At 36.8% G+C, this 20,374-nt stretch overlaps 2 protein-coding genes and 1 long non-coding RNA gene across 3 annotated transcripts; 2 read left to right on the forward strand and 1 right to left on the reverse strand.

Moving 5' to 3' along the window:
• Window positions 1-4,856: 4,856 nt before the first annotated feature.
• Window positions 4,857-8,779, reverse strand: LOC132607427 (calmodulin binding protein PICBP-like). Its single transcript, XM_060321388.1, is given in 3 exon segments — window positions 4,857-6,900; window positions 7,219-7,970; window positions 7,972-8,779. Coding segments are annotated over 3 exon segments (3,168 nt in total). The 5' UTR covers window positions 8,763-8,779; the 3' UTR covers window positions 4,857-5,275.
• On the forward strand, window positions 8,538-9,641 carry LOC132607428 (uncharacterized). Its single transcript, XR_009570264.1, has 2 exons — window positions 8,538-8,655; window positions 8,773-9,641. It is a non-coding gene; the product is annotated as an uncharacterized LOC132607428 (long non-coding RNA).
• Window positions 9,642-14,757: 5,116 nt separating this feature from the next.
• LOC132607429 (triacylglycerol lipase SDP1) lies at window positions 14,758-19,661 on the forward strand. Its single transcript, XM_060321389.1, has 3 exons — window positions 14,758-17,188; window positions 18,030-18,173; window positions 18,383-19,661. Exons 1-3 carry the CDS (start codon window positions 15,758-15,760, stop codon window positions 19,379-19,381), a joined length of 2,574 nt encoding a protein of 857 aa, XP_060177372.1. The 5' UTR covers window positions 14,758-15,757; the 3' UTR covers window positions 19,382-19,661.
• Window positions 19,662-20,374: the final 713 nt, after the last annotated feature.

The following is a 20,374-nucleotide window of genomic DNA, read 5'->3' on the forward strand; positions in this document are numbered from 1 at the left end:
TTGGGGGTCCAATGGCTATTGACATTAGGAGATATCAAGATGAACTTTAAGAACCTTACTATGGAGTTTTGGTATGAAGGGAAGAAGCACTGTCTTAGAGGATCTGGAAACCAAATCACTTCTCCAGGAGCTGGAAAAATAGCCAAAATGTCAGGTAATCAATCTGAGTTATGCATGATACAAGTTGTCCCATCTATGAACACTGAATTTCAATGGTATGCCTTAGAGTCTACAACTGATCCAACTACTGATACTAGATTATTAGACTTAGTACATGAGTTTAAACAACTGTTTGAAGAACCAAAACAACTACCCCCATTTAGAGGTGTTTTTGACCACAGAATTGTGTTGAAAAGTGGTACTGAACCTGTCAATAAGAGACCATATAGATATCCTTCTGTTAAGAAAGACATCATTGAAGAAATGGTTCAGCAGATGTTGGATCAGGGAATTATTCAGCCCAGTTGCAGTCCCTTTGCTTCCCCAGTTGTGTTAGTAGGAAAAAAGGATGGGTCTTGGAGAATGTGTGTAGATTATAGAGACCTCAATAAGTTCACAGTAAAGAACAAATTTCCTATCCCTATTGTTGAAGACTTACTTGATGAGTTGAGAGGTTCAAAAATCTTTTCTAAGATTGATCTTAGATCAGGTTACCATCAATTAAGAATGGCAGTAGAAGATGTACCAAAAACAGCTTTCAGAACTCATTCAGGACATTTTGAATACTTGGTCATGCCCTTTGGCCTTTCAAATGCCCCTGCCACATTTCAAGGCCTCATGAATGTTGTTTTTCACAATTTTCTTAGGAAATTTGTATTAGTGTTCTTTGATGATATATTGATATATAGTCAGTCAATGGATGATCACTTAGTCCATCTTAAGGCGGTATTTGGAGAAATGCAGAAACATCAACTTTTTGCAAAGGAAAGTAAGTGTTTCTTTGGAGTACAAAGGATAAAATATTTGGGTCACTTCATCACTCAAGAGGGAGTATCCACTGACCCTCAAAAGATTAAAGCAGTTAGGAAATGGCCACTTCCTACAACCATCAAACAGTTAAGGGGTTTTCTGGGGTTAGCTGGTTATTACAGAAGATTCATACAAGGATTTGGAGTCATTAGCAAGCCATTAACTGACTTGTTAAAGAAGGATAAATTCAAATAGGTAGATGCTGCAACTGTTGCATTTGAGAGATTGAAGGTGATGCTTACTCAAGCTCCTGTTCTAGCTTTACCAGATGCAAAAAAGACTTTCATTGTGGAAACTGATGCAAGTGGCTATGGGATAGGAGCTGTTTTGATGCAGGAAGGTCATCCTATTGCATTTATCAGCAAGGCCTTATCACCAAGACATGCTGCTATGTCTGTCTATGACAGGGAATTATTGGCTATTGTCCAAGCTGTGACTAAATGGTCTCAATATTTGCTTGGTCAAAAGTTCATTATCAGAACTGACCAAAAGGCTTTGAAGTTTTTAATGGAACAAAAGTTACACACAAACTCTCAATTGTCTTGGCTCACTAAGTTGATGCCATTTGACTATACAATTGAGTACAGGCAAGGGGTGGAAAATAAGGTTGCTGATGCACTTTCTAGAGTAACTGGTGCTGAATTGATGTCATTGGTTCTTTCTGCCAATAATACTGATCTGTTGCAGGCTATATCTGATAGTTGGGACTCAGATACTGAGTTAAAATCCTTGATTCACCAGTTGCAAACACAGGCTGGTTCTCATAAACAGTACACTTGGCAACACCAACAACTCAGGAGGAAAGGCAAACTGGTGGTGGGAAGAAATTTAGGCTTGAGAAGGGAGATCATTACTCTTTGGCATTCATCTCCTCAAGGTGGGAATTCTGGCATTGAAGCAACTCTGAAGAGATTATTGACCTTGTTTTACTGGAAAGGCATCAGATATGATGTCAAGGACTTTGTGTTGAAGTGTGACATTTGTCAGAAGAACAAGTCTGATTTGGCAGCTTACCCTGGGCTGCTACAACCCTTGCCAATACCAGATGTTGTTTGGTCACAAATAAGCATGGATTTTGTTGATGGTTTGCCCAAGTCCAAAGGCTTTGAAGTCATTTTGGTGGTAGTTGATAGATTGAGTAAGTATGGACATTTCATTCCATTGAAACATCCTTACACTGCTCAATCTGTAGCCAAGGAATTCATGGATGTTATTGTAAGGTTGCATGGATTCCCTGATACCATAACTAGTGACAGAGATGCTGTATTTTTGAGCTCTTTTTGGCAAGAATTGTTCAGTTTACAAGGAGTTCAACTAAACACTTCTTCTGCATATCATCCTCAGTCTGATGGTCAGACTGAGGTGCTGAACAGATGTCTTGAGACTTATTTGAGGTGTTTTTGTAATGAAGATGCTACTGATTGGTTCTCTTGTCTAGCTATGGCTGAGTATTGGTATAACACATCACATCATTCAGCCATTCACACTACACCTTATGAGGCTCTATATGGCAGACCACCTCCCTTACATTTGCCATACTTACCGGGGGAGTCTGCTTCTGCAGAAGTGGATCACACACTACTCAACAGGGAATTGAAGTTACAATTACTCAAACACCATTTGTTAAGAGCTCAGTTGAGGATGAAACAACAGGCTGATGCTCATAGAAGTGACAGGAGTTTTGAGGTTGGTGATTGGGTGTATTTCAAAATTCAACCTTACAGGCAGAGGACTGTTACAAATCAGTCTTTCCACAAGCTATCTGCCAAGTACTATGGTCCATTCCAAGTCATCAAGAGGGTGGGTCCTGTAGCCTATACTCTCCTATTTCCAGATTCTGTGAAGATTCATCCTACTGTGCATGTGTCCTTGCTCAAGAGATGTCATGAGGTGCCTAGTTTGATCACTTATCCTCCTTCTATTGACATTGCTCATCCACATTGTCCTGAACCTGAAGCTATTCTTCAGAGGAGGATGGTTAAGAAAGGTAATAAAGCTGTTGCACAAGTGCTGGTTCATTGGAAAGGGTTACCATCAGATGAGGCTACATGGGAATACTACAATGCTCTAAAGATCAGATTTCCACAGTTTGACTCAGTTGATCCTTGAGGTCAAGGATCTCTTTTGGGATGGGAGTATTGATAACAGAATTATAGCAGTTAGAAGTGAAGTCCAGGAATCAGTTAGCATTTAAAAGTTAGTTGGCCATGTCAGCAGTTGGTTAGTGAAGTCCAGGAATCAGTTAGCATTTAAAAGTTAGTTGGCCATGTCAGCAGTTGGTTAGAAGAAGTTAGTTAAGCAGTTTCAAGTTAGTTCAGTAGCTGATTCATTAGCTGTCAATTAGCTGTAATTAGTCAAGTAGTTAGTAGATATTTTCATTGTATTCAACAACTATAAAGCATTGTAATTGAAGGATTCCAATCATCAATATACAGATTCATAAATTCTCTCTCTAAACTTCTATTCTCTTCTATTCTATTCCAATTCTTCTGGTTACATTGAACTGTCAAATTCAAGTACTCAAACCTAGAATTCTTGTTGAATTTTTGTATTTGAGTAACATTTTAAGGAGAAAGAATGGTAATGTATATTAATTGATTAATATTGTTACCATTAAAAGGGGATATGAGATTGGGGGTGCTACTTTTTAGGTGTATTTGTGAAATGGTAATCAAAAGTTACTGTGTAGTTATAATAGTTAAATTAGAAAAGTATTTAGTTATTATTAGTTAATTAAAATAAAAAGTAGTTATTATCACTAATTATGTATTAAAAATAATTTAAAAATTCCTATAAAGTTTCTATAATTGTTTTTACAAAAGATGTGGGCAGATGATACCTTTGTTACTCGATGAAAGAATCAAAAATGATTTTCTTAATCTCAATCTCCATCAAAATTTTCACTAGGAAATATGTCATCAATGTTCTTGATTTACCTGTCTTCCCATTTAATATTTGTTCTTTATTTTATATATCTTCTGTGCACGTTTATTAGTACCCAATATTTTGGTAAAATAAAGAGGCAATACGAGGTAACTTGAGCATCAGTATCCTTCTCTAATTAATTTGTTAAGAAAACAACACTGTTGTCGTGTGACTTTTTTACTTTCATCAACTCTTATCTGACCTTTTTTGTCAAGTTTTCTCTTGAGCCGAGAGTCTTTCGAAAACAACCTCATTACCTCCGAGGCAAGGCAGAGGTAAGGTCTACTTACTCTCTACCCTCCCCGAGCTCACTTGTGGGATCACAGTGTATATGTTGTTGTTGTTCTTATAAACTTGTCATTTATCTTCTACCAATCTGTTCCTGCTTAATGACTTATGATGAAACACCAAGACGTTGTGGCTTATTTGATTCCAGATATGATGTTTTTTTTTCCTCAATGTTGTTCCTGAAAAATTCGTATATAACTGACTCGGACTAATTTGGGATTAAGGTGTAGTTGATTTATCTTGTTCTTGAATGGTACTTACAAAAAGTTTCTAGCTGAAACTTCACTCAAGACTTCGCTGATGACATTTTTTTGGGGACAAATATCTAATAGTAAAAGTGCATGTAGTGTAACCAGTGATTTTATCTTGCATACTCCAACATAGCTCATTTGACACACAGTTTGAACAGATGAATAAGAACTACAGAAAAAATGAACTAGAATAAACAAAAGCAAGGCCAAAGGCCTACAATTGTCGGAACCTTCGGATCAACTGTCATTTATCATTTCAACATTGAACTTTCTTGTAACAATCCAAAATTTAGTTAGTATGACCATTCTACATTTGTTCTATTTGATGAGGAATAGGATGTAAGCTGAATATTAACAGGTTCCTACCTCAAATAAGTGACTTGCAACATTTTTTCATTGATCATATACTCATGAGTTAAAGTCTCTTGGCTAATGGCTACCATCTTTTATTCATAAATCCACAACAAAAATCATATGAATGGCAAAAGTTTTTACTATTACATACATACATGACCACAGTCAGAGCGGCTATATTGTTCTTACAATGCCATAGATTATAAATATCTCTGTAGCAGAGAGTATTATATGTGTATCTATTTCCTGCAAAACCTTGTAAACAATATTGACTCAAATCAAGCTTCTATAAAGCAACTGCTTCCTGGGATATCAGTGAACTGGTTATGTTTATTATTTATGTGCTGAGGCAATGTCAAAATCTCATGATCAGTTAATTAGATAGAGCCTAGGAATTTTAAGTGGTTAATTTGCTTACCTTCATAATTCATGTAAAAGGTTCTCAAAGAATTTGCTTGACTGTGTTTACTCCTGAACTCCAATTGAATTCATACTTCTGGTAGCGGAACAACTGCTTCAAAAGCTTCCACAAGCATCGCGACTCTTGTTTTCTGTGCAGGAGTTAGCTTCGTAACCATGTGCTGAACTGCATTTTCAAGCATCCATTGTTCAGCTTTTTTCCTCTCATCTGCCATTTGGTGCCTTAAATCCATTTTTTCTTGTTCTTGATCAGGTGTAGGTGGCAGAAGAATGTGAGGTGGTCGTGGATTGAGTTTCCTAGCTCTTTCCAGTACCTTTATTGATCTCTTAAGGAGGATCAATTTCTTCAGCTTGCTCCAGTTCTTCAACTTTGGTGACTCAATTTTACTCTTGGCATGTGGGATCATACTCTCGTCCTCGTTAGTGATAGTATTTGTAGCAAGTTCCTTTGTTTCGCAAAGTGAATCTGTACTACTCTGCTCTCCGCCTACTGAATGATCTTCTTGAATCGGTGTTTTTAGGATCTGGCTAACTGCTTCTCTTATGAGATTGACAGCATCATTTCTGCTGAAACTTCTCTTATAGTGGCTTATATCATCCTTTTTTTCAGAAGAATCCTGAAGAGAGTTGTCCGCATTATTCATTTCAGTTAGTGTGTTGTTGTAGTCTACGTCATCATCTGTTCCGTCAAGTAGCTCATTCCCTACTTTTGACACAACATCTGAAAGTATATGCTGTGATATCATGTGCCACATGCTGATGTGCTTCTGTTTGTTGATCACCTGTCTTACGTATGTTCCATCTTCATCTTCTGATTCTGTTATCTTTTTGTTCTCATCGGAAGCTGCAGGGACAATCATGTTATTTTCTTGTGTTTCATCACCGTCAACGCCTAAGATTGAGGTCGTAAAAGATGTTCCTTTTAAAGAATCATTTGAATCACCACACTCCTCATGTTCATTTATCCGAGCTTCGGCTTCTAACATTGAATTTTCTTCTTCCGTAACTTCTTGCTTAGCTTTTCTCTCAACCAATACCTTATCACTTAAAGTGCTTGTTACTTCATCCAACTTCTGGCTAAGTACAATGGCCTTTTGAGTATCGTCATTTTTTAACACCGACCATTCCTGTTCTGCAGTCCTTTTATCTACGTGTGTGGAATACTTTACACCAACATTATCTGCAATCTGCAAATTGTCTTCATTTCCAGTTTTCAATTTAGGAAACATAAATGGGATATTACTGCCTTGGCGAGGAACCACATTTTCAAAAGCTTTTACAAGCAGTCCCACTTTTTTTTTCTGAGTCGGAGCAAGCTGACTTATTGCCTGCTGTAGTGCATAGTCAAGCATCCATTCTTCTGTCCTTTTCCTCTCATCCTCTATTTGATGTTTCAGATTAACCTTTTCTGCTTCTGGCTCCGGCTCCGGCTCCAGATATCGTGGTTTCCTTGGGTTGAATTTTCTCAACTTTTCCAATTCCTTGATGAATCGTTGGAGAAGTATCCATCTTTTAAGATTATTCCAATGCTTTGGCGCTTTCTTCTCAGCTTCCTTCATGAATTGTCCTTCAATTTTCTGTTTCTCAGAGCTGCTGGTGTTTTCTCTGGTAATACTTCTTTCATCCGACTCAGATGCCTTATCAGATTCCTCATTCCTAGTTTCAGACTCCTTGAAGTTTTCTTTAGTATATACTGGCATATGGTAAACACCTATATCAAAAATTCATGACAAATCCTAAATATACAATCAAACCTCTCTATAACGACATCGTTTGTCCTGATATTTTTTGGCTGCTATAGTGAAATGCTGTCATAAAGAATATATAATACAACATAACATGCGAAACTGCTTCTGATAAAAAACTAAGTCGTTATAGTGCAATGTTATTATTGAGGATGATTGTTATAGAGAGGTCTGACCGTAGAACTTATAAAAGGAATAGGAAACAATAACATGTGGACTATACACTCTTAGAACTAAAGAAACAAATAGAAGTACTCATGTCTTACCTTCACTTGTTACTGATTGCTTATCTGATGACTGATCTTGAACTTCTGGAAGAAGAATTCTCTCAATTGCTTCTTGTACTAGCTTAATGGCTAAAAGTTTGCCCACTTCGATCTTTTGGTTATCTACTTCCTGATTTGTAGTCATTGACACTCTTCCAGAAAAGTTCGAAAATATATCAGAACTTTCTGCTGTACAAGATTTGTTTCCCCCATCCTTCAAATCTTCTTCATCAGCTCCAGGGGTCACTTTGACATCCAATTCTGTAGATTTATCTGAAATCATATGTCTATGAATCAGGCTCCACATGCTCCCATGCTTCTCGTTTGGGAACTGGGGTATGTGCAATTTCTTGGTCGAGGCATTGGGATCAGCATTTTCAGTTGAATTAGCTTTGCCATCCGTCTCTTGCAAATTCTCTTCGAGTTCCATTGTATCGTTGCTAGCTGAAGCAAAGGAAAACTCAGTGCTACATTTGGCTTCAACAAGATCATTTGACTCTGAACTTTTCTTCATGACAAATAGTTCATTCTTTGACAATTCTCTATTGATGTTTTCATCCTCGTCATCTGTGGTGACATTGTCAACCGACTTTATCAGAAGTGGCAGTGCAAGTGCATGATGGGGATCAGCATCGCTGTCCTCATCATCCCAAACAACTGATGTTGTTACACTCCGATCATTTGATTCTACGTCATCACTAACATAAGTGGATTCATCCCATTCTCTTTCCATATTATTACAACACTTTGTTAACCAGCGTGTCCTGCTGTAGTGTAGAATATTTCCTCATTATGTCCGTTGTCTCCTGGTAACTTCTCTCTGGAAATGAAGTTTCACCAAACACAATCTCAGCAAGATCAGCATACTTAATAACCTCATTTTCTTCGAAAACTCCATCGTCTTGTATAAGGTTGGTTTCCTCAGTAGAAAAGTAATCTGCATTTGTGGACTCAACTTCTAGTCTAATGCTTTTCACTGATTTTAACGGCCTCCTCCTTCTATAAACACGCTTTACTGGGGGCGACAGCTCATCATCACAGCACTTATTGAGTGAACAGTGATGGTATGAACAAACTTTCACTTTTGAAATCCTATTTGATTCACTTTGTCCAGGATGAAGTTCTACATGTTGAGGGAACTTTGAATCCTTTAGAGTGGAAGAACAAGTTGACTTAACTGGAACTTGTTGGCAATTTGAGGAAGACTTAGACCTCTTGGATTTAGTACTAGTCCTGTTTATCAAAATCTTCACACTTCTAAAACTAGATGTCCTAGATAAAGTACTCGTCGATTTCCTACTAGATGGACTCCAACTTTGATCACTACTATCAAAGCAAGATTCAGAATGGTGAGGACTTTCTTGACCCCTTTTCCCTTCAGAACAGCTTGTTGCCTTCATATAACGAGGCGATGAATCGGATACCTCAAGTGAATATGTATGTTGAGGGGTTGCTTCATAATCAGAGGGAGACTTAGTTTGTTTCTTGATTCTTGATCTTGATTTCCTTGTGGATGACCTTGTGCTCTCAAATAATTTCATCATTTTTTTTCAGGTGAGTTATTTTGTTGATTCTGTTATACTGATGAACTTGCTTTTCATCAACCAAATGATCTTGAGGATGATGAATCAACTGACATCAAAGGGTAGTTCACCAGATTGAGAACTTTGCCAAAATGGGGGAAAAAAAGATGGTCTTTTTCTTCTTTGACAAAGTTATCAACTTTGAGGAAAAAATTTGTATAACTTTGACAAGAAAGTGCAAAATTCTGTCTTTATTAGTCTATTTGATTATTAGTGTATGAGGAATTTTGGCATTTGAAACTAGACTTGGTGCTCTTGGTTTTGAACTTTTGGCTGATGGATCAATGAAAAGGCAAGGGAAGTTCCTTTGTTTGTTTGGTTTCTTAATGGTGTCTGTCCCATCTCTCTCCTTACATGTCAAGCTTTGAGCTAGTTCTTCTTTTAAGCATCCAGTACACGAAACTCAATGGTCCGACAAATTCAAATTTGCATCAGGTGGGCCCACTAAGGGGAGTAAAACGCTCGCTTCCAACTTCTAACAGATCCTCTATTAACACAGAAAACCGAGACCTCTGGTATAGGATGGAGGAATTTCAATCATCGCTCAACATCCCTTGGCAGTTGAGGAAGTGATCGTTCAATGCCACTAGCCCCTCCAAGATTTGACTTTTTTTTTTTATTGGAAAAGGCTTCTTTTTTTTCAAAGAATTATTACTAGTTAATTCTTTTCTGGAAGGTTGTTGAAATGTTTTATCTGTTGTGTTGCAGTTGAGAATTTTCAATTAATACCTGAATGGCAGTGATTCCCTTACTTGTATAATTGAGGTAGTTGTCAAGAAAGGTTATCTTGTCAGATGTTTCTTTAAGTTAATGATTGACATAAAAGGCAATCAATTCCAATTCTTGTTGTTGGATCAAAGTGATTGGTTGACATAATATTTGGGGAGTATTTTAAATAACTATTTGTTATTAAATTTTCCCATCATATTGGCTTCAAACTTGAAATATTGAATTTGAAAAATAGATTTTAAAAGTTTTCAATTTTTCACTCACGAAGCTTTAACTTTATTTTCGGGTCCACTTACTACTTCAACCTCCACTTACCCTTTTTCAACTTTAACGTCAAATACTATTTTTTCAAATCTCAATCAAATCATGTCCAAACACCTACCTAGAGTCACGAAAAAAAAATCTTTTACACAAAGGTAAGATGTTTGATCAAGACTAGGGTTGTTCAAAACCGAACCGCCACCGATAACCCAACCATAAAATTGGCTTATTGGCTTATTGGTAGTGGGCTATCAGATTAACGGTTGGGGAATGGATTAAAATTTTGTAGTTAACGGCTTATCGGTGCGGGGACGGATTACACAATTTTCTTATTGGGCAAACCGTTAACCCGTTAAGAATTTATCATATTTATATTTTTACCCCTAAACATATAAAATATGTATTGTAAACCTAAAACACTAAAATCTAAAGCTAAAACACTAAAGTGAAAAGTCTGAACCATTAGTAATTATCTTCGGTAAACTCTTCCATTAACCATAAATTATTATTATTATTATTATTATTTTGTGTTGGAAGTTACTATTGCAATAATTGTGGTTCCATAGAAAGGTGGTGAAGTGATCACCATAGGAAGGGTTGAGATTAAACTTGTGAATTCTTAACTGTTAAGTCCTGCCCTGTGGCTATGGGGCTTAATTGACTTCCTGGTTGTTAAATTATGAATAAAATGTTTGTCTTTCAAGGCAGAAAAAAAAATAGTAATTACGTAATTTAACCGTTACACCGCCCGATAACCGTCCGATAATTGCTAACCCGATACCGAACCAACCGATATCTTATCGGTTGGCTAGCGGATTAGTACTTTTAAAAGCCGATAACCGTTAAGCCAAACCGTTAAGCGTAGTTATCCGCTCAATCCGCCCAATAAGCAGCCCTAATGAAGACATCACGAATTATGATTCGACTCTTCTTTGAAGTTTGATGTATAGATAAAGCTTAGTGCACAAACTTTTCTTCAAAATTATCACAAAAGTTGAAGTATATTTTTAGAACTCAAATTGGATGAACATTAGAATATTACTGTACCAACTGTTGACGGAAGTATAGTCAGCACCCACTAATTTGGAGATATTTTTATGACGAAATGAGGAACAAGAGAAACACTTTCCACATCAAAATAAAATCTCCCTAGCAAATGTCAATTAAATGACACACTCTTTTTGTTTACTTCATCCAATTAGAGAGTTGGGTCGAATTTATTAACTGTTTGTACTAAACTATTTTCCTCTTTATCTAAAATTGAATATTCTATTTTCATTTTATGTTTTTTTTTTTTTTTATATTTTTGACAAAGAGAAATCGAAATTGTTTTGTATATATTAGAAAACATGTGGAATAGTAAGTTATAGTGTGAAAAGCGAAAATGATTTTTCTTGAAAGCTACCAAATCTTATTCAAAACGTTATTATAGAAAGGTTATTTTATGATAAAAATGGAGTTGGGCTCCTAATTTTGATTCAATAGTTCACTTTCTTGATTAATTGTGGTTTATGCGCCTATATTAGTGACTGCTTTGGGCCTAAAATCTCTCTCAGCTGCTCCAAGTGAATGGGCAATTAGCAGGTGCCCTTATTACGGGGTGGTCTTTAAGTTTTGCCCTTCAAAATGGTGGTCTTTAAAGTTTGCCCTTCGCTAGGGACTGCTTGGTCACGGGTTTAAATCCCCACTCAGGCGAAAAAAATTTCGCAAGGCATAATCTTAGGCAGAATTTGCATCGAACTAATTTGCATCAAGTTCGGCCTTAAGGCAGAAATTCTGCCTTTTTATACAACTTCTGTTTTGCGAAAAAAAAAAAAAAATCACTAAGCGGGGGTTCGAACCCGTGACCAAGGGGTCCCCAGCGAAGGGCAAACCTTAAAGACCACCAATTTGAAGGAAAAAACTTAAAGACCACCTCAAATGAAGGGCAATCCACGCAAAAAAAAAAAAAAAAAAAAAAAAAAAGGAAGTGAATACCACCTCTTAATCTTTTTTTTTTTTTACGTGGATTGCCCTTCATTTGGGGTGGTCTTTAATTTTTGTCCTTCAAATTGATAGTATTTAAGTTTTGTCCTGCTCCTAATACCCTGAGGTTGTGGGTTCGAACTTTAATTCAGTAAAAAAAAATAAAAAATAGCAAGGCAGAGCCTTAAGGGCAAAAGTTAAAGAGCACCAATTTGAGGGGCAAAAGTTAAAGAGTACCAATTTGAGAAGCAAAAATTAAAGAGCACCAATTTTTGCCATGCCCAGCGAAGAATAATCCTGCAAATTGCCCCCTCTTAATTAGAATGGATCATGTCTACGATATACTTTGGGCTAAAAGGATTGGATAATTCATAGAAACTACATTTTATTGCGCAGAATGTCCTTCAAAGGCACTGGTCTTTAGTATTTGTTCTTTGCCTAAATCATGGGTTTCGGATTCAAATCTCGCTCAGTAAAAAATTAAAAAAAATTCGCGAGGCAAAGTTTTGGATTCAAACTCGAACCTTATAAGACAGAGTCTGCCTTAAGGCAAACCTCTGCTTTAAGGCCTAACTTTTGCCCGAATAAATTTAATTTTGCTACAAACTTCTGCCTTGCGATTTTTTTTTTACTGAACCAAGATTCAAACCCAGAACCTCGGGATATTAGACGAAGGGCAAAAATTTAAAGACCAACAATTTGAGGGGAAAAAAAATAAAGACCACTGCCTTTGAAGGCCAATCGTGCAAATGACCCTAGAAACTAAACATTATGTAGAGACAAGAATAATTAGCCCTATAGTATTGTGACACACGCAATAAATAAGTTCATAAAGGGTGTGTTTGGTAAGAAGGAAAATGTTTTCTCGAAAGATCAGTTCATTTCTTATTTATTTTTTAGTGATTGGTAAGTAAGCTAAAAAAAAAAAATTATCCTCAGAGCATTTACATATAATATAGCAAAACACTATGGGGTGGGAAGGGGGGGGGGGGTTAGGGGTAGCGGGGGTGGAGAGTGGGATGGTCAAAGGGATAGGGGTTGTGGGCATTAGGTGAACGGGAAAGAGACAATGAACTTGAAATGACACTTATGAAACTTGTTTTCTCTACTTTCAGGAAAATTATTTTTCTCATTTTGAAGGAATTTATTTTCTTAGAGAAAATATTTTTCACAACATTTTGATCAACCAAACATGAAAAAATTAGAAAACATTATTTCGAAATTATTTTTCTCCCTGCCAAACACACCCAAAGTTGTACTAATTCTAATTTGATAAAAGGTATTCAAATGTCCTTTTCTCAATATACAGACACAATACTTGAGTACTACTCATCAGTTGTGTTTTACAAAGAGATTAAAATAGTTAAAAAGGGAACACAAGATTAGTTTCAATCATAAGTGTTTCTTTCTCATTTATCCAACTCCACGTTGAGTCTTAGGCCTCACGCACGCATGGACTACTTTTTAGCTTTCCAACTTTGGATGTTGGCATCGTGTCTCCTCGTTTCAAAGTCATCACTTGTAAATAGGAAACATTTCCTTAAACAAAGTAATCCATGCCTTTAATGTTTCTCTAGTGCACGTGTCTTATATTTACTTCATTGATTAGTAGTAATGTACAAAAATACGACAATACGAATTCTTTTCCATTAGTCCGTTCTTTTATTTTCATAATAAGTCCAAGATTTATTAAGTTCGTATATATTTCTCTAACTAATAATTTTTGAATTAAATGAAACATATTATTATTTATTTAGGGTTTATATTGAATTTTTGTATCTATAATGAAATTCTTTAGGAAAATTATCTGTTTATTCTTTTTAACTATTAAATTTGTTATTAGGCTTGAAAAGTGTATCATGTAAGTTAGATTAATGAAAGAGAAATTATCATGTATATGAATAAAAAAATTCATACTATAAGAGTATTTCAATTGATCATAACTCATAAGTACGTCGTTTAGTTCAATTCTTCCTAAACTTACATTTAGTTATGAAAAAGTTTATTCATAATAGATTGATTTTTTTTTTTTTTTGGGTGAAAAGCGCATTCGGGGGAGTTCACATGACCGGATGCTCAGAAGGTCCAGAGGATCCATATAGCTGGCTTCCACTCCTACCAACTCAGGTCACATCTGCCAACCTCGATCAGAGCCTCACAGCATATACAAAGGTTGAACCCACAGAGGTCACATCACCCGTCCTTTAGGATTTGAAAAGTCCAATTTTGACTTTATATAAGGGTAGCTTAGGCTGGATGGAAGGGCATCTTGCTTACAGTTTGTAACTCTATCTCTCTTTTCTCTCTAAGGAATATACAAGATCCATTATTTCATCTAGCTATATTATTCCATCTAGCTATATTCTCGAATCATTTCTTGCTTTTTACCTCGCATTGTGCTTTTCCTGTACTTAGTACCACTCTAACTGGACTCACAAAAGAATTTTCAGAACTGGATACATCCCACTTGTTTTCAAATACTGTAAAAACAAATCTTTAACTGATTTTCTGATTTAATCTGTTTTCACCGGAAAACACACGTGTCAATAGAAAATTAAAGACATAATAGAAGAAAAAATTATTTTGATAGACAAAGCATCACGTGTTTATGGAGGATTTGAGAAAAAATTATACACCAAGAAAGTGTGGTGCCGGCAATAAACAACCTACCTTGATATCGAATAAAAAACTACTAATTTATTTTACTTTTATTATTAAAACTAATATCAAACCGAACCATAAATATCCCTAATCACCACCCTAAACATAACTTCACCAACCTTCCTAATTTGCCTCGTACAATTACTTGCAAGCAACAACCTCTTATCTTGACGTAACAAACCTTTTTACCTTTACCCTTATCTCCTTTCTCCACAATCAACAAAACGTTTTCCACATTTAGAAAGGAGAAAAGGACAACTTCAAAATATTACTGCTATAATAAGTTCAACAAAATTCACTGCTATACAGGCTATATATTCAATCTTAGAAACACAGAGTTGTTGAGTATTAATACAAGAAAAATTGAATTGAATCAAATTTAGTGATACTACTAATATCTTCAATATTTTCGTGCCTATCCATACTTTCTTAGCTGATACATATCGTACGTCAGTTTTAACCATATAATATCCATATCTTTATCTGAACCAAACTTCTGACTTTTTCCTTCTATTTTCGAATCCCAATGTTTCTATTAAATCCATCTCAGTGATATATTAAATTTATTGTTTTCACATCTTTTAGATTCATTGGTCCCTCTTTGTTTTTGTTTTCCATATATCCAAAACAAACATTACCCAATTCCTGTGTTCTTTCCTTTTTCTCAAGTTTGGATTTTTTGGTTGATTTTTAGAACCCCTTTTGATATTTATTTTGTGGGGTTGCATAAAAATTGAATCTTGGTGTAAAATATTGAATCTTGATTTTTGGGTGTATTAAGGATTTTATTGTCTGGTTTTGTCAAGTTCTTGTCGGTGTTTGAGCTTAATTGCCACGATTACACAACAAAGGAAAAAGCTTAAAGTGGAAAGATTGGAAATTTCATTCTTTAGACTCCTAAATAGAGGTATTTTCTTTGATCTAATAGTTTGCACATACTTAGCTTGTTAATTTCTGGTTCAATTGATTCCTTGAATCTTGTGAATAACCTTTGTTGTCCCTATTGTCAAAGTATCATCAATTTATTGTATTCCTTGATACTTAGAGCTAGTACAACCTTTGTTGTGGTAATCTTGTTCAATAGGTGTAATCCTAGAGGTAGTACAGCCTTTGTTGTGCTAATCTTGTTCAATTGGTGTAAGCTTAGAGCTAGTACAGCCTTTGTTGTGCCAATCTTGTTCAATTGGTATAATCTTAGAGGTAGTACAGCTTTTGTTGTGCTAATCTTGTTTAATTGGTATAAGCTTAGAGCCTTAGACTATTATTAGGATCTGTATATTGGTGCTCTTAACATTTTGCTAGAGCAACCTCTAGGATTATTAGTCCCTTTTTCCATTGAGATGGATATAAGTAATGAGGCTACTATTGACCTTTTCGCGATCGGACCTTCTACGATATTGGGTCGAACGATCGCCTTTAGAGTCTTGTTCTGCAAATCGATGTCGCAATTGAGGCATCACCTGTTTCATTTCTTGGTATATTACTTGTACAAGTTTAAGAATGGATTGTCATACTATGTGACAACTTTGATTTCGTGGTTGCACCCTCGCAACCCACAAGGGATATTGGTGTTAGTAACGCTTCTCGCCTTCTTGTTGAGGCGATATACCAATGTAAAAAGCAAGGCTGAGATGGCTTATAGGAGGAAGTTTTGGAGGAACATGATGAGATCTGCCTTGACTTATGAGGAATGGGCTCATGCTGCCAAGATGTTAGATAAAGAGACCCAGAAAATGAATGAGGCAGATCTTTATGACGAAGAATTAGTTCGAAATAAACTCAACGAGCTTCAACATCGTAGGCAAGAGGGTTCTTTAAGAGATATCATATTCTGTATGAGAGCTGACCTTGTTAGGAATCTTGGTAATATGTGCAATTCGGAACTTCACAAGGGAAGGCTTCATGTGCCTAGACTTATTAAGGAATATATCGATGAGGTTTCAACTCAGTTGAGGATGGTATGCGATTCTGATTCGGAGGAGCTTTTGTTGGAAGAGAAGCTTGCTTTCATGCATGAAACGAGACATGCCTTTGGTAGGACGGCTTTGCTTTTAAGCGGAGGTGCCTCGCTCGGAGCTTTCCATGTGGGTGTGGTGAAAACGCTTGTAGAACACAAGCTGCTGCCACGGATAATTGCCGGTTCGAGTGTCGGATCAATTATGTGCTCCATAGTTGCGACTCGATCTTGGCCTGAGCTCCAGAGTTTTTTCGAAGACTCCTGGCACTCCTTGCAATTTTTCGATCAGCTCGGTGGGATATTTACTATTTTCAGGAGGGTCATGACCCAGGGTGCTGTACATGAGATCAGACATCTGCAGGTGCTGTTACGCAATCTCACAAATAATCTTACTTTCCAAGAAGCCTATGACATGACTGGTAGAATTCTGGGGATTACCGTTTGCTCACCTAGGAAACACGAACCTCCAAGATGTTTGAATTACTTGACTTCACCTCATGTTGTTATATGGAGTGCTGTGACTGCTTCTTGTGCGTTTCCTGGTCTCTTTGAAGCTCAAGAACTGATGGCAAAGAATAGAAGTGGAGATCTTGTTCCGTATCACCCGCCGTTTCATTTGGGACCTGATGCCACTTCTGGTGCATCTTCTCGTCGGTGGAGGGATGGTAGCTTGGAGGTTGATTTGCCAATGATGCAGCTGAAGGAGCTCTTCAATGTCAATCACTTCATTGTGAGCCAGGCGAATCCACATATTGCTCCACTGCTGAGGATCAAAGAGTTTGTAAGAGCTTATGGAGGCAACTTTGCTGCCAAGGTATGTTCATATGGACTTATATTTTACTCCTATTTGATAATGGTCTTGGTTTGTTTGCTTACATTTGATGTTGATGCTCGCTATTGATGCTTCCTCTAACTCTTGTACATGTATTTGTGTCGTTGTTACAAAAGTTTGGAGCACTTTAAAATGCTTTCGGATTGTTGTATCTTGAGGTAGTGGTCTAGTAGTCTATTCTGTAACTATAGGTAGGGTTATATAGCTCAGGCCTAATTTTGTTAAGTCTTATTCTGTTTATTTTATGAGGAGTTAGACTTCAAGTATTTGCTGATAAGGAGCTAGTTTTATTCCCTTATTAAACTTCTTCGAGCATCTTCAATTGTTTGAACATTTGAATTAAGCTCTTAATTCAACCGAAGTCACTGAAGGGACTAACTTGAATAGTTGGAGTAATTATATGCTGAATAATTTTTATAGTCGTCACATGCACCGCCAAGTAGCAGTGTGGACATCTCTATGTGATTTTCTCCTTTATAGAGATAGAGTTCTTGTAAGTCATCAGTGATCAGTTTGCTAAGCAACAATCTTTCCGTTGGAAAATTCATGTAGCAGTTTGCAGCTCAAAATAATTTTGAAAATATTATCAAGCTATATTCATTTGTTGATGCTCTTTACTAGGTTGAGGTGCTAGAGTAACAGAATTAGTCCCTCAACCTATATAATAATCTTGTGTAGAATATAGGTCTACCCAACCAAATTGCCTTTGTAACTAAGAATTGATGGTTCATAGCTTATTCTGCATGCTACTAGCTTTGTTATATTTTTGTGGAGATAAAGATTTAAGCAGAGTTATTTTAACATCAAATCTTTGGCCATGCAGCTTGCTGAACTTACTGAAATGGAGGTGAAGCACAGATGCCATCAGGTGTTAGAACTAGGTTTTCCCTTGGGAGGAATAGCAAAGCTTTTTGCTCAAGATTGGGAGGGTGATGTAACTGTTGTAATGCCTGCCACTCTAGCTCAGGTATGCCCACTACAAGCAATTTCTCTTGCAAATAAGAAACAAGTGATGTTTCAATGTCTATGAATGTGAATACGAAACCCATTGAACTTACAGAGTAACTGGCAATTCAACTCGTGTTGTCGAGTCTTTTTTCAAAATAAGTTCTACTATAAAGAACTGCTGGTTGGGTTGATAACTGACCTTTTCTCCAATTATTGTTTATGATACAGTACTCGAAAATCATACAGAATCCGTCTACTCTGGAGCTACAAAAGGCAGCAAATCAAGGAAGAAGGTGTACTTGGGAAAAACTCTCAGCCATAAAAGCAAACTGCGGAATTGAGCTTGCACTTGATGAATGCGTTGCTATTCTGAATCACATGCGTAGACTGAAAAGGAGTGCCGAGAGAGCGGCTGCTGCCTCCCATGGCTTGTCGAGCACTGTCAGATTTAATGCTTCCAGAAGAATACCTTCTTGGAATTGCATTGCACGGGAGAATTCAACAGGCTCCCTTGAAGACTTTCTTGCGGATGTTGCTGCGTCACATCATCAAGGAAGCAGTGGGACCCGAAATTGGCGGACACACCGGACCCCGCATGAAGGCAGTGACAGCGAATCAGAAAATGTGGACCTTAATTCGTGGACAAGATCTGGTGGTCCTTTGATGAGGACAACATCTGCTGATAAGTTTATTGACTTTGTCCAGAACTTAGAAATTGGTTCGCGATTGAACAGAGGATTGACTATTGACCTCAACAATATTGTTCCTCAGATGGCAGGTAGCCGGGACCCATTCTCCCCGAGCCCAAGGGTAACAACACCAGATAGAAATTCAGACACCGAATTTGATCAAAGAGATTTCAGTATTAGGGTTCCCGCGGGTAGTTCAAGCATTACGGTAGGCGAAGGTGACCTTCTCCAGCCTGAAAGGACTAACAACGGCATTGTCTTCAACGTGGTAAGAAAAGGAGACTTGACCCCATCAAATAGAAGCCTCGATTCAGAAAATAATAGTTCTGTGCAGGACGCAACTGCTGAGTGTGTGCAACTTGAAAGTCCAGAAAAGGAGATGGATATTAGCTCAGTATCTGAGGATGGTGAGCACGATGCTGGGGAAGGAAATAGTAGGGTAAATGAAGTTGATTCTTTTCACTCTGGTGAAAATCGTTCGACCGTGGATGATGGTAACGATAAGCAAGTTATTGACAAGCAAGTTGTTGATACCTGAGGAGCGAGATTCGTTTAGCTTTGATTAATTCTGCACAGGACAGGACACTCAAATGCTTTTGTACTCGATGGAAGCTATTTTCAAATGGATTCTACAAAATTTTGCCTGGGAGTTTCAGAGCTAACACACTCAGAATTAGGGTTGTAAATAGTGAAAGTGCTAAATCTGTAATAATTATTCAGTGTGGTCATCACTCTTAGATTAGTTCAAAGTGGCTCAGTTCAATGCAAATTCAGAACTTTGATAATTAATGTTATTTATGGAGATTTTATTTTTGCTCCTTTTATTTCTTCTTTTCCTGCATTTCCAAGTTACTCCGAGTATTTGTATGAGCAGTTTTAGTTAATTTTGCTTTGGCAATATGCTATATAAGCTACCAAATTGACTCTGAACAAGTTGAGAGATAACTACCTTCGGAGTTTGTATGGCCTAATGTATGTATTAAGACGAGGGTCAGTATTAACATGATTCTACTGCTTTATGCACTCACTCTGAGCAGCTTTTGTTTCCTTTCTTCTTTTTCTTGTTTTTTATTTTGGTATTACAAGGTTATGCTAGGTTTTTTGCAGACATTTTAGCTGGATGTTGTGGCTGGGTCTTTGAGAAAATGCTGTCATTGTTGTGTATGTTCAACTAGACACAACACCTCTAAGATTTTAAGTTGCATGGATCAAATATTAAATTAAAGGAAAATTTGCCTTGTGCTTTCTTAGTTTTTGGTGTGCCAATTCACGTTAGCACATCCAACAATAGGTTTTCTGGTTCAACAACAATGTTTCGGTACGAATTTTATATGTGTGAGAAAAACAAGTATAGTTAGAGCTAAATATATACTTATTTCAAAACACAGTTATTTCATAGCTCAAAATTCACAACGTCTAAATTCTAAAACTATCATAACTCAAGGATGGAGCTACGCTTGCCAGAGGGGTGTCAAGCGACACCCCTTTGCCGAAAAATTACATTATTTAGATAGGTGAAATTTTGATTTTA

The sequence above is a fragment of the Lycium barbarum genome, chromosome 8 (assembly GCF_019175385.1).
Source record: "Lycium barbarum isolate Lr01 chromosome 8, ASM1917538v2, whole genome shotgun sequence".
NCBI lineage: Eukaryota > Viridiplantae > Streptophyta > Magnoliopsida > Solanales > Solanaceae > Lycium > Lycium barbarum.

Coding starts and splice junctions, on each gene's coding strand:
- LOC132607429 (XM_060321389.1), top strand. CDS start 15,758: ATGGATATAAGTAATGAGGCTACTATTGACCTTTTCGCGATCGGACCT. Junction 17,189..18,029: donor GAGGCAACTTTGCTGCCAAG/GTATGTTCATAT, acceptor TTGGCCATGCAG/CTTGCTGAACTTACTGAAAT. Junction 18,174..18,382: donor TGCCTGCCACTCTAGCTCAG/GTATGCCCACTA, acceptor TTTATGATACAG/TACTCGAAAATCATACAGAA.